Raw genomic sequence first — 13,573 nt, forward strand, 5'->3', positions numbered from 1 at the left:
TGCTATCAAAGATGTGTTTACTTGCTTCTAATTCTCAAAGCAGGTTCAGAAAGGTAGTCTTTTCTTTTAAGACTTGCCCATTATACCTTTTAGATACAAAAGGGATCGCACAAAAGCTTCTGTAAATATTCAAAGCCGTCCCTCTTCACCGACAGATGTAACCTCCATCAATCCGCAGATCCGCACCAGTAGTGTAAGTACTAGCATCACTAGCAAAGTACACATAGGCCGCCTTCAATTCCTTGGGATCACTTTGGCGACCCATAGGAATCAACCGATTCCAACCCTCTTGGATCTCGGCAGGCACAAAGTCTCCCAATCCCGTATTAATGTATCCAGGCGAGATACTGTTAACACGAGCAAAGTCCCTCCACTCGTTAGCCAACGAGCGAGCCATATGAATACACCCAGCCTTAGCAACATTATATGAAGTCTGCTCCTGTGGGTAATTGACGATGTGGCCCGACATGGAAGCAGTAATCACAAAGCTTCCCTTTCCATGTTCCTTGAAATGAGGGCCAACAGCCTTAGCACAGTAAAAGACGGAGTTAAGATCTGCCTGGATAATGTTCTCCCAATCCTCAACAGAGCCGTCGAGAACACCAGCGTCGGCGGTGCGGCCAGCGTTCGCGATGAAAGAGTCGATCTTGCCGAACTCAGCGATCACGTTCGCGACCAGCTCTTGCACTTCAGTCCATTTCGAAGTGTCGCATTTGTAGGCCTTGGCTTTGATACCGTACTCCTCCTGCAGGGCTTTGGCGTTGGCTTCGGCTCCCTCGCCTCGCGAGAAGTATGTGATTGCAACGTCGGCACCCATTTCGGCACAGCCGCGGGCTGCTTCGAGGCCGATTCCTCGGGGGCCGGAAGCGCCGGTGACGACCACGACCTTGTCTTTGAGACTGAATAGGTCTTTGAGGGAGCTGGCCTTGGGAACTTCAATCATGGTAGCGAGAGAGGGAAAGATGTTTCTTGAAGATGTGTATAGAGGGGGAGATGATTTGAGAATTGTTGGTTTGGATAATTGAGGGGTTATAGAAGGGTCTATGCAGGCTTTATATACCTTTTGGCCATTTCCCGGGGGCCCGGATTCAACTTTCCCACCGCGCAACTCATCAGTCCCATCTCCTTTGTGATGTTGTTGTCCTTCTCCACCCGGCGGAACACTCGGCGGCACAATCCCGCCAACATTTCTGTGGAAACTGTGGAGTAAAAGATCTCTCAAATTATTTGTTGATTTCAGTAGATAGAAAATAAATTTAGAAAATAGCAAACGCATTAGGCGGGCTAGCCACACCGCCGATAACCTAGACCGAGTCTTAATTAGCACAATACCAACACAGTCAATAATCACGAGAAACCCCACCTTCAAAGGCATACTGGACAAGAAAAAGCTATAACGTCCACTAGCCTTGCAGTGCCCTGATAACTTCTCCAAATCAAACATCTCCCCGATAGGAGTTCCCCAACCCGCCAGCACCCACTCATGTAAATTGAAATTCGGATCCGCATGGGCTCCTCTAATAGGCGCACGCTCAAAGCTCGGTGCATCACCAGCGACAGCAGAGAACTGGTGTTCCCATAACCATCGCACCATGCTCTCTGTCGCTTCAACACCGCTAAAATCTGGCGATGATCGGAGTGCCAGGTCCTTTCGCTGTTGGTTGTCCAGCTTGTTGTATGCGGCCGTGAAACCACTGCGGATGAATAGAATATCCCCCTCTTGGAAATTGAGGTTGTGATCCTGTACTACTCGCTTCAGGTTCTCGAGGGTGATGGCCTCAGAGTTGAGGGCGGAGATGGAGATTGAGTTTGTGGTGGCCCAGTCCGCGTAGTCGAGGAGAACACCGCGGCCAGTTATTCCACCGTGTTCGCATATGGCTGTATGAGGGGTTGGGGTTAGCGCTGGGTTAGCCGTGTATCGTAGAGCTGGTTCATACAGTGAATTCCAATAATATCAGAACTCTCTATTTCCTCCGTGGTATGCCCGTTGTAGAACTGCCGGGACTTCTGGTTTGCTAGAACCGTCAACCAGTAAGCAATAATCTCAAACTCAAACCGTAGACCTTCATTTACATACCGTAATGTCTAAACCCATCCCATTGGGTAGACCCCTGACTATTGAATGTCAAGATATCATCATAAACACAATTCGGATTTCGAAGAACAAGCTCCTGCTTAAATGGATGACGGTTGAAGCTAGGATGCGAAGGCATGCTTAACGGCCAGTCAAGCGAGATTCGCACGCCAGTTTGGATTTCCTTCGCGGCTGCGACAACCCGCTCGGGAGTGAGCAGATTCAATGTCCCAAGTTGGTCATCTTTTCCAAATCGACCCCAAGAATTTCCTCGAGGGCCTGTTGGGTCTAGTGGAAGGGAATCGAACGAGATGACTCTGTCGTCGGCTGATTTCATCATGGTATGGGGTTGAGATCAAGATCAGGTCTGTATCTTTATGTGTATTTATTTTCCGGGGTACCCGACCCCTCATCTATAAACCCCGGATTCATATCCGCTACCCTCGACTTTTCTCAACTATGTGTACAGAGTACATGTTCACATTTAAGACTGTTTAGTGATCACTTCTTGTCGATTTGTTATTAATAAATCTAAGCCTGGGCTTAAATAAAAGCGGCGGACAAGGTGGTATCATATATTCTAGGGATTTAGTGCTGAATTCCCTGAACTGGGTAAGTCCTTTTCTTCAATTACTCCGTCAACTAGAATGGTGGCAAGAGTTCACCAGACTTCGTGGTCTACATTGGATATGGTCATTCATCATTTACTAACCCAATGACCCAGTCTGAGTGGTTCTTCGAAGGGATTCCATGGCCGCTACCCTATAATCAAATACCCGAAGTGAGGAATACGAAAAGAAATAGAGAGATGTTGAGAATGAGGCGATGGAACAGGGATCCTTGAGCCGGCTCAAAGGCGTTGGATTATTCCAATGAACTAATCAATTTGCACTGTTGCATTAACCGTGTATTGCTATGAGAATTTGTGCAATACGAAAGTGGCAGCAAGAGTCAGACATAAATAACCCCAACGTAGTATGTACATATGCGACTCCTCTCCGATATGAATCTGAGCGGCGATGCGATTTTCCCGAGATATTTAGGTTTTTTACCAATGAATATACACATTTCATATTTAGAGTATCAAAGAGAGTTTATCAGAACTTGTGAGGTGGAGATCAATAATGTCAATGCGCGTCGCGCAATAATCCAATCCCAATCCCGGAGAAACCATGCCTCGTATATCAGCATACACCACTTCATTGACATTATCATAATGCAAATAACACCCACAGAGGACCAGCAGCCACTGCGCAACCGCAGCAAAATCTACCACGGCCAAAGTGAAAGCGACTGGATCGCCCACCCCATAAACCCACATCCTGCGCCCTCATAACTGTGCTCGTGTGAATGAAAGGGATAGAGCGATATGCAATGATGTAGTCAAACACAATAGCCAAGGATAAGGAAACTGTTTAAATCATTAATGATTTAATGAATTTAATGATTAATGCATGAATCAGAATGTCTTCTATTTGATCTAATTGGATTGGCATGGACCACATAAATGATAAACAATCCATCAACTTCAAGCAACAAGACTACAGGGTTCTACCCGTAGGTACTAGGCCGACGCAATTCATGTAGTTCATATAGATCTTGAATTTGAAATTTGCATAGCATCGACATATGTACCGGATAATTACTGACTCTCGAGTCCCTTTCCCCTTCCATAAAAGCTATGAGGCTCTAGAAGGTGAAGTAGGCAATAGTAGCAGCATAGGTAGCCAGATTGTCGGCAACCGTCGCCAACGCAGTACCATCCTTCACAATCATATAATTTGTTCCAACAGTGTTTAGCCCATATACCACTAGTCCACTGGTACTACCCTCGATACTGAAAATCATACTTTGGCAATTCTCCGGAAGGGGGAATGTGGAGCAAGTGGTGCTGTAGTTGTTGAAAAAGCTGTATAGTCCAGCTCCGTAGATGTTCACATCCTTGGTATTGAGGATCCGGAGACCAAGAGAGTTGCAGTTTCCACCGAGACAGCTACTATAGTCGGGGTCATTGAGAGTCGAGTTGGTAGTGTATGGGCCGTTGGCTGCGTTGGGATTTGGTTGATAGTATCTGTGTGGAATTGGTTAGAACAGGTGACACGGGGCAATATCATGTAGGATCACTTACGGAGTCTCTGTCTGCATAAAACCTCCCACAATCGAACTTGCGCCTGAGAACTGATACTGGTACAGCGAGTGATGCTCGGATCCCGTTCCGTATCTTGTGCTAATGTTAGTTATGAGAGAGCATGGTGGCGATTCTCTATCACTTACAGCCAGACATTTTTCCCTTCTATCAAGAGACCACGACCGGTATACACCGAGATCTGAGTATTGGTTGGGCTTTCAAGGTCGTGATCGGCGGTCCAAAGCCAAACATTCTCCAAGTAAACACCACTGGCGACCTTGGTAATATGCATGGACATGTAAGCAACCTGACAGGCGGCAGATACAGCTGCGGTCGTTGGGCACTGAGCAACCTGCTGCTGAGATCCTTGGAAGCCCCCAATTCGAGTGTGAACATCCCACATCCCGGAACCTGATGTTGCTGCCAAGTTCCACTCAATGAGTACAGCACCCGGCGTGGAGCCCGAGGTGCTCACTATCATGTCGGACCATTCAACGAACCCAGATTCTCCAGATCTTCCAATTTGGATGACGGGGATGGGATTGGTAATACTCGACCATACACTACCAGTGGCCATGATGACAGAATATGCCTCGCCGACAATCCGAGAGCCTGGCGGGATATAAAGAGTGCGGGTAACTTTGTACGTTCCTTGATCGAAGAACACAATTTGACCTGCAGTCACGGCAGATGTCAATGCGGATTGGATGGCTGTCGTATCATCGGTTGAACCATCTCCTTTGGCGCCTGCGTTTCGAATACTGACAAACGAAGAAACCGGTGATTGCGCATACTGGGGTTTGGACTTGGTAAAATACCTATTCGATCCACCGGCAAGCAAAGCGCTCGGACGTGTCGGCGCAGTGAAAGATCCCCGGAAGTTGGTTGGTCCGTTTGGAGTATACCTGTGGCCTTGTCCCCAAGCGCCAATGGTCGTAGAACCCGACGAGCCAGCAAGGACAGTACCGCTGACGCCTTTGACTGCAACCGGGACGTTGTTTAGAATGATGTTCTCCAGAATAAGACTGCCAGTTGATAGCGTTGAGGTCTGCCAGGCGGTATCGACAAAGGTAGGACAGTTTTGGATGGTGCTGTCAAGGATATTGACCGAGCCAACGAGCTGGGCACCGGCACCACCATTGCTGATTGAAATAGCAGTTGTGCAATTAGACAATGATAGGCCTTGGTAAGTCCACCCCCAATTCCAGATCTGAGAAATTGCGGTCACTGCATTCGAAATGGCCAAGTTCCTCATTGTGAATTGCTGGTTGCCAATATTGGCACCATAAAGGCCACCAGTAATCACCACATCAGTCAACCAGCCGCCAGAGCCTTGTATTGCATTAGTACAGATCGAAAATGAATTTAAGTACCGACATACCATTCTCAATGAAGATACCCTGGTGCTGCGTCCCAGAAGCAGAACTCATAGCAATGACAACATTCTCGATGCTGGAAGCTTGGCCAGTCGGCCAATGAATACCAGTCGCAGCAGTACCGGCAGGGATTGAAGTTAAGTCTAATTTTAAATTGCGAATCTGTCTGAAGAAAACATTCGTCGACGTCCAGCCCTGGTTTCCATCGTTCTGGTATTGGTCACCGTCAATCATACCTAGTCCGACAAAGCCTGCGGTTGCTTTTATGACGGGCATTGCATTCGGGTTGCCAATCAGCTGGGTGAAATAGTAATCAATAATCGATGTTGAGATTATGTACGTTCCAGATGGGAAGTAGACTATCGCGGGAGTCGTGGTGGAAGATTGTCTGCTTGCTGGGCCAAAACGACCACCGGCGCTTATGGCCGCATTGATGGCGGCCGTATCGTCGGTCACACCATCACCTATAGTTACGTTAGTACTTCTCTGGGGTATTATAATCTGGATTGCTCACCTTTAGCTCCGTAGTCTTTCACGTTTCGGAAGACTTGGTAACCAGAAGGGTTCGGGTTGAAGGCTGCGAGTCCTTGGTGAGCGATATCTGCTAGCCAGTACGCAGTGTCTGCTGCTGCCACTGCTGCAACGGCAGATTCGGCGTTCACGGCGGCCTTGGTTCTGAAGCTTACAGCAGCAGAAGCGATTTTCGTTGGAGCTAGACCGAAGGACGTATACTGCTTAAAGGGGAGCATGGCAGAACTGACTATAGCATCCACAGCGGGAATCTCTAGTAGCTGTGCATTGGCACAAGCTACCAAAGAAAAATACTTGATCACAGAAGAATAATACATCTTGACCCTGAATCAATGAGGGCGTGAGTCAGCAAGACGGGTGCTTGCGAATCGCTGGCTTGAAGAGCGTGGAAAACGTGAGCCGGGGAAACATGGTTTTATGTATAGCCACCTGGGCGATTCCGACAATAGACTCGATCGGATAATGCAGCCATGCGCATGACACAAAAGTGATAAGAGTCAATAACCGTGCCACTGCACCCGAGAAAAAAAGGTAAATTAAGGAATCCCACCCTGAAATGCCACTCGAGATGGGGAAATAGATAGCGAGTGACTCTAGACCAGGGGTATCCATTGGCTATTTATTTTCTGGGGAAGTCCATTTTCCCGTCACGCCGTGGTCTCTGTCTCATGATGTGAAGGTGGCTAGGTGGAAATGAGAATATGAATAAATGGCGCTGATCTTTCCCTGCAAGAGATCGAGTTCCCTCACTCTACCTGCATGTCAGCCAATAGTCAATCGATGTCTAGCACATCACAATCACATTGTACAAAAAAACCAAGCTAACTTGCTGGTTTGTCGTGGGTGCTTCCCGATAGGAATGGAATGTGACTAGTTGAGGATTCCATTGCGACCACTTTTGCGGAGTATGTGATATGTGGCTTAGGGGTGTATGTGTGACCGGTTGGTAAGAGAACCCGATCAGGGATTTATGCTCATACCTAGGTGGCTATACGTGATTTCCTCTGCCGGGTGGGGCTTTCCTATCTTAGCTGCCGCCGGTTTTGTGAGGGCGCTCAGAGTCAGGCTCACTGAGTAGATTTCAGTCCGGGCTCAGACTCACTGAGCTGCTCAGAGTAGTCACGTGACTGATCAGAGAGGTCCAATGAACCCTCAGCGGGTTCCAGTTCGGGGAGACTCGTAAACTCGCTTATATAATTTATTATTTCGAGTCTCCCTTAACTAGCTCCCGGCACCTAACAGGGAGACTCGGAAATAATAAATTATATACTCATTATTTAGTCTAATCATACTATATACAAGAAGCTCGGGCCGACCCTACGGGGCGGCCTCACTCTATTAAAACCTTAAAAAAAAAACCATTAGAGGGTTCGCTAGTTTATTAGAATAAGACAGAATATTAAATAGAATAACAAAGCAAGAGGGTATAAAGCGTCGTATAGGTTGAGCGGTAGGTACTAGTAGAAAATGTGATAGATATAGTTATATAGAAAATATAAATTAAGATAATATTCTACTATATGGTCGGAAATTGATAAAAATTAGTAGAGTAGAAATAGATAGCTCGGACTATACGCCTATAAAGTTTGAAGCAAAACGGACAAACAATGGGGGAGAAAAGCGACAGAAACGGATTAAAGACGGTTTTTGATAGGGTGGACGCACGATGGCAGTAGGCGCAACAGCCAATGAGCGGTCGCGAAAATGGAAGCAAAAAACCGATTTGCAATTATATATAGTTGATGATATAGTTGATATAGTAGGTCCTTATATAGTATCTAGTTTATAACTACTTTTCCTTCTAATATAGCTTATCTTATAAAATAGTATATAATTTCAATATACTTATGCTCACCCCTATGGGATAGATTCTCTTCTTCCTCTTTCTGTTCCTTAGTCTTGATTCCTTCGTTGAATGTTACAGTCAGATCCAGGCTCTCACTCTTGACCCGTAAGAGGAGCTTCAATTCTGCGGACAGACTTTCTACGGATAGAATGGGAGCTATCAATTACAGTATTTCCGGGAATCGGTGTCACCCCCACACTCTTTCATTATCACCTGAGCCCTAAATGCCGAGATACACTAAGCCACTTTTAGAGAGGTTATCTCAGCCTCATTCTGTTTTCGGGATGTAACGTAAATTACCGCATTGTTAAATTAGCGGGGAATATGTTTAATACCTGTAAGGTGAGAAGTTTCAACCTGAGGCCTCACGCCAATTTACCCAACCCCCACCTGGGTTTCTTGGCTGGCCCTTCTGCTCGACGGTCACCTGAGAGCGGGGCAAAAGACAACCTCGACTTTCAGGAGGTGGATCTTTCGCTCGGTTATAGCAGCCCCATTTGCCGCACTGAATGTTCAGCATGAGGTCGACATCTTTTGGCAGTGCGGACACGGGTCTTCAACTTGGAAATAATCATGGTACAATTAACATTTCTTCCGGTAACATTTCTTCCGGTGTGTGTCAAAGTCCTTGGAAAGCCGTGATACGTTGACTAACACTTTTTGGTCCAGACCGGCCGGTAAACTCAATACAGAAGACAGACAATGGTTCGCTCTACCCTGTACCAGTTAAAACAAAATCCGACTTACCATAGACGCAGAGCTGCTCAGGTCCCTAGCATTTCCACAGATGCTAGATCGGAGGGATAATATCGAGCCATGTCACACGAATACCTGCCAATGGATATTAGAGCTGGACGAGTATCAGTCCTGGAGGAATCAGTCCTGCGGTCTACTATGGGTTAAAGGAAAGCCGGGTGCGGGAAAATCGACCTTGATGGCCTTCCTACATGACAAACTCAAAGAATCACAGGACGGCATTCATGGTATTATTCGACTCGATTTTTTCTTTACCGCCCGAGGCACGGAGATGCAACGTACACCGCTTGGAATGCTTAGATCTTTATTGAACCAAATTTTCGACCGTGACGCGACCATACGCCCTCAGGTGCGCGATATCTATGAACAACGATGTAGACAGTTTGGGTATGGAGAACGCAAGTGGGAGTGGCCGCAAACGATACTTGAAGAGTTATTGGCAACTGCTATCCTAGCATCAGCCAACGAGCAGCCTGTGATTATCTTTGTGGATGCTCTAGATGAGGCTGGGGCTGAGCCTGCCCAAAAGCTTGCAGCATATTTCCACCGTCTTATTGATCGTGCTGACAAAAAGAAGCTAACCCTTCAAGTCTGCATCTCTTGTCGACACTATCCTATCTTGGAAAGTGCCCGGGCAAAAGCGATATATGTCGAAGACCACAATCAAGATGACATTGCTATATATATCAAGGATATGCTTCTTGAGACAGAGTTGGAAGATGTTCCTAATCTAGAGATGAGAGAGGTGCTGGTAGAGGAATTGACCCAGCATACCAAGGGTGTGTTCCAATGGGCCCATCTTATAATTCCCCTTATCAAGCAAAAAGTTATCGAAGGGGAGTCAATCAGCGATATCCGTGATTGGTTGGGCGATATCCTAGCCAATCTAGAAAACGTCTACGTGTATATTCTGAGCAACGTGATCACGGCTAGGAATCGAGACCAATCATTCCTATTATTTCAATGGGTATGCCTGGCCGAACGACCCTTGACTATAGTTGAAATACGATACGCATTGGCAGCTCAGAATGCCCAAATAATGTCGTCTCAAATCGAATGGGAGAAGCTTCACGGCTTTGTGGAAAGTAATAAACGCATAAAGCTAAGAGTCAAGGCTCTTTCTGGTGGACTGGCAGGAGTCGTCTCAAGTAGGAATGATAAGGAAACCGTACAGGTGATTCACCAGTCGGTCAATGATTTCTTACGCGTAAAAGGACTGGCCCTTTTATACCATGGCTTCAGCGCTAGCATGGGATCCGTGGGTATAGACAATATTCTCTTTCAGTCTCAGGCAACTCTCTACCAATCGTGTCTAATATATCTTGCCACGATCTGTTCAAACAAACAAATGAGTAACTTCCGGGGCTCAAAGGAGAAGCTTATTTGTGATCTCCCGTTTGTGAACTATGCGACCATCAATCTCTTTATTCATGTAGAAAAAGCCGCCAGCTTTCGAGGTACCTTACTGCAGGATGAAAAAGACATCCTACAAAGAATGATCAGTTATTGGGTTGAAATCTACCAACGCCTTGATACTTATGGCAAAGCATGTCCACCAACAGGCACAACAACTCTACATATGGCTTCCGCTGCGAATTTGATCGACGTGATAACATCAGTGTTGTCCGATGGCGAGGATACTGAGAGGAAAAACGAGGTTGGAAATACAGCGTTACATTTCGCAGCTCGAGCAGGACATACGATGGCCGGCAAAATACTACAGGAGAGAGGAGCAAACAGAGAAGCAAAAAATAACAATGCATCAACGCCTTTAATGGAGGCTACTAAGTGTGGACACTTGGGGTTTGTCGAGTGGCTCCTAGATGAAGGTGTGGATATCAACGTGACGGCGGGTGGCTCTTGTGCTGTTTCCTTGGCTTCCAGATCCCGGAATGGCGATCTTCTGGAGTTGCTCCTTGGCTATGGAGGAAATGTTGAAACCGCACTCCAACACCTGGATTCAGCAGATGACCGAATATATCTGAAACAACATGCGCTGGATTTCGCTGCAGCTACAGGAAATCAGAACATGGTGAAGTTTCTGATCTCAGCAGGAGCCAACGTGAATTATGCGTCGAAATCAGATCTAAGAGTGCCTTTACATCTAGCAGCTGAGTCTGGTCAAATTGACGTGGTTACGACATTACTTAATGCAAACGCAGACCCCACAAAGGAAGATAGCTTGTCTCGGGGTGTTCTTCACTATGCTAATCTTTCTGGTTCAACTTCGGTTGCTCGAGCTCTCGAAAGCGCAATCGGTCAATACAACAAAGGATTCGAGCTTGGACTGTGCTACAAAGCTAAGACCGGAGCATTTTCAGTGTACAAGGTCCAAATCACCAAGAGAATGAGCGACTACACTCTCTTATCTGACATCCTTCACACATACAAACAAAGGCGTTGTCAAGGGTTGCGCCGATATTCTCTGAAGGGCCTGTCAGGTGTGAAGCCCGTCAAGGTGAAATAAGAAATCCTGTCTAACATTCATAAAGCCAATGCCTAACACTTACTAGTATGAATTTATAAACTCGGATTCCGACCAACCAGCTATCACTGAAGATTGCATACCTCTGTCAAAGCTACTCGCAACATATGCCGGCCAAGCGCATCTCTGCTTCATCGTTATAAATCCTCCGGAAAAGAGCAAGGATCAAAGCATATGGGTGGAAACCCTCATGCAAGAGCTCTCCGAGGAGCATAGCTTTGGCCTTCTTTGGCTTGAGAGTTGGGTTATCAAAAGGATCACAGTCCTTGCTGTAACTTGTGTTGTGGGCGCTGGGGTAATCGGAATTCTGTGGGCGACGATTTTAGACAAGACCTCCGATGGATTTGCGATCACGGGATGTCTGATTGCTGCCGAGGCCCTAGCTATTAGTCTCATGCTTTTTGAGGCTCAACTTCGACCAGCTAACTAGAATATTAGCTCTAGAATTCCGGGGGCTCGAATGGAAGACAATTGCCTGTGTCACTGCGCATCAGGTCCCCATATAAATCCAATATTTCCTCGATAAATGCTTTTCTTTTCCGTGAACACACTGCCAAGACCTTTCTGTCAGTCCGAATTTGGTAGATCGGTCCGAGCAGTCAGATTGTAGGGTTTTTAAGCTTCTAAAAAATTGCGGCTAAGCGCTAGGATTGCTCCTTGGACACGCTATGTGGACGGGGAAGATGACAAGTTTGTCATGTCCGCAAGATCCAGCGTTGCCAGAGTTGCTTGAATTGTTTGCATTGTTTCGGAAGGTTCCAGAAATTCTCGTATCTGCCATACACACATAAACATATGGTATGTAACCTAACTCTGTAACTTATTGTATTTGTAAAATACCGGAGAATTGCTATTTTGATTTCTTGCTAAATAAGGTCTAGCGTATCTTCGCATTTAGGGTCTGGGGAACAATGAAAGAGTGCGGGGGGTGACACCGATTTCCGGAAATACTGTAGGGACTGCGGACCCGACTGTTTCTATTAATAATAATTAGGACAGATCTATATATAGTATGGAAAAAGGGTCTCATAAACTACGCTGAAAAGATGCGGAGAACTATATCCTGATCCGCAAGTCTTTGTGAGATTGGATCATATTACTGTATGGTCTACACTCTGACGTCTTGATTATTGCACTACAGCTTAATATAATTTTACTGTCATTTCGTTTTCTTTCCTCTTCTTTTAGATTGTCAAGTTGACATACTATCATACGAAAGCTTTCAAGGGGATGTGGTAGACCGTGTCATGCACGTTTGCTTCAATGCTTGATTAGATTTGCTGGTGTGGATATGCTTATTGAGTAATGTGTTTGAATTTCTAAGCGTGCATTCCGTATTTCTTCTCTAGCTGTCTACACTTGCTTCGCAAATGCAGTAACGAACGTATTCCACACCAATACATCAAGGCTCTTCCTCGCTTCCTTCACAGCTGCGCTTCCAAGTACTTTCTCTCTGATCTAAAATCTCAAAGTCAGCCAACTGTTCTCAACCCACCAACAAAATCAAAAGATATTTCAAGCTCACCTCACTACTCTCCCACCCCACCACACCAACCCACCTCTTCTCCTCTAGATTGAGACTCGTCCCTTGAATACTATTCCCATTCCCATTCACACCACCCGCCTCTGCAACCGCACTAACAAATTTCTCCCACGCCTCCCTCGCCTCCACTACTTTCCCATCCCCCTCCCCAATCTTCACCTGCCACAGCTCCGTCAACGCACTCCCAAACACCTCACTCGGCCCCAAATCCGTATTATATAGCTGTGGGACTGGCAGTGCAACAGAGTGAGGCTTCACGATGGATTTAAAGGTCTGGAAATTTTCAGATGCGACGAAGGTGTTGAAATGTGAGGCGTCTTCCCACTCTGTCGAAGAATCAACATCAGACTGTGTTCGAATTTGCGCGAGCGCTGAGAGAAGGGAAAGGGGTGACAGTAGGGCGGGGACGGAGGTGATGACAGCAAGAGAAAGGGAAAGAGGAAAGGGAAAGAGAGGGAGAAGGGAGAGGAAATGACGAACCAAGCCCAACACAAAGTCTAAAGTCCCCCGACACATCATTGCCATTCTCGAGGAGAATCTTCCCGAAGTATTTGAACTTGGGAGGAGTGGCATGTGTATCAAGGATTTTGATGAGATAGGGTGCGATCTCGGTGGTGAATGTTGCTTCCGTTGCGGGATCTGTCTTCAATGTTGGGACGACAATCTCGGTGAAGGCCATTTTTGCTGTTGTGTTTAGCTGGGAAATTGAAGGATGAGAAACTGTATGTGAGATTGAAGAGCTTGGAATTGAACTCTTATATATAATTTTCCCTCGTCCACTTTCTCTCTCCCACCTCATACTAATCCCTCAAAACCCAACGGCCGAACCTCACA

The 13,573-nt window shown here is 46.4% G+C and overlaps 5 protein-coding genes across 5 annotated transcripts; 1 reads left to right on the forward strand and 4 right to left on the reverse strand.

The window, feature by feature from the left end:
* Nucleotides 1-145: 145 nt before the first annotated feature.
* On the reverse strand, nucleotides 146-943 carry N7537_007422 (SDR family oxidoreductase; the record flags this gene model as incomplete). The annotated part of the gene is made up of 1 exon (XM_056898479.1): nucleotides 146-943. The coding sequence occupies one exon, from the start codon at nucleotides 941-943 to the stop codon at nucleotides 146-148; it is 798 nt and encodes a 265-aa protein (XP_056750555.1).
* A 313-nt stretch (nucleotides 944-1,256) lies between these two features.
* On the reverse strand, nucleotides 1,257-2,411 carry N7537_007423 (uncharacterized protein; the record flags this gene model as incomplete). The annotated part of the gene is made up of 4 exons (XM_056898480.1): nucleotides 1,257-1,304; nucleotides 1,364-1,878; nucleotides 1,938-2,015; nucleotides 2,078-2,411. 4 exons carry the CDS (start codon nucleotides 2,409-2,411, stop codon nucleotides 1,257-1,259), a joined length of 975 nt encoding a protein of 324 aa, XP_056750556.1.
* Nucleotides 2,412-3,763: 1,352 nt separating this feature from the next.
* Nucleotides 3,764-6,426, reverse strand: N7537_007424 (glycoside hydrolase family 55 protein; the record flags this gene model as incomplete). Its single annotated transcript, XM_056898481.1, has 5 exons — nucleotides 3,764-4,145; nucleotides 4,203-4,301; nucleotides 4,349-5,534; nucleotides 5,584-6,042; nucleotides 6,093-6,426. The coding sequence occupies 5 exons, from the start codon at nucleotides 6,424-6,426 to the stop codon at nucleotides 3,764-3,766; spliced, it is 2,460 nt and encodes an 819-aa protein (XP_056750557.1).
* A 2,047-nt stretch (nucleotides 6,427-8,473) lies between these two features.
* On the forward strand, nucleotides 8,474-11,626 carry N7537_007425 (uncharacterized protein; the record flags this gene model as incomplete). Its single annotated transcript, XM_056898482.1, has 4 exons — nucleotides 8,474-8,531; nucleotides 8,625-8,660; nucleotides 8,714-11,169; nucleotides 11,225-11,626. The coding sequence occupies 4 exons, from the start codon at nucleotides 8,474-8,476 to the stop codon at nucleotides 11,624-11,626; spliced, it is 2,952 nt and encodes a 983-aa protein (XP_056750558.1).
* Nucleotides 11,627-12,549: 923 nt separating this feature from the next.
* N7537_007426 (uncharacterized protein) lies at nucleotides 12,550-13,418 on the reverse strand (the record flags this gene model as incomplete). Its single annotated transcript, XM_056898483.1, has 3 exons — nucleotides 12,550-12,654; nucleotides 12,722-13,065; nucleotides 13,220-13,418. The coding sequence occupies 3 exons, from the start codon at nucleotides 13,416-13,418 to the stop codon at nucleotides 12,550-12,552; spliced, it is 648 nt and encodes a 215-aa protein (XP_056750559.1).
* Between the last annotated feature and the right edge of the window lie 155 nt (nucleotides 13,419-13,573).

Source organism: Penicillium hordei (assembly GCF_028827395.1).
Source record: "Penicillium hordei strain IBT 12815 chromosome Unknown utg000004l_segment0_segment0, whole genome shotgun sequence".
NCBI classification, from domain to species: domain Eukaryota; kingdom Fungi; phylum Ascomycota; class Eurotiomycetes; order Eurotiales; family Aspergillaceae; genus Penicillium; species Penicillium hordei.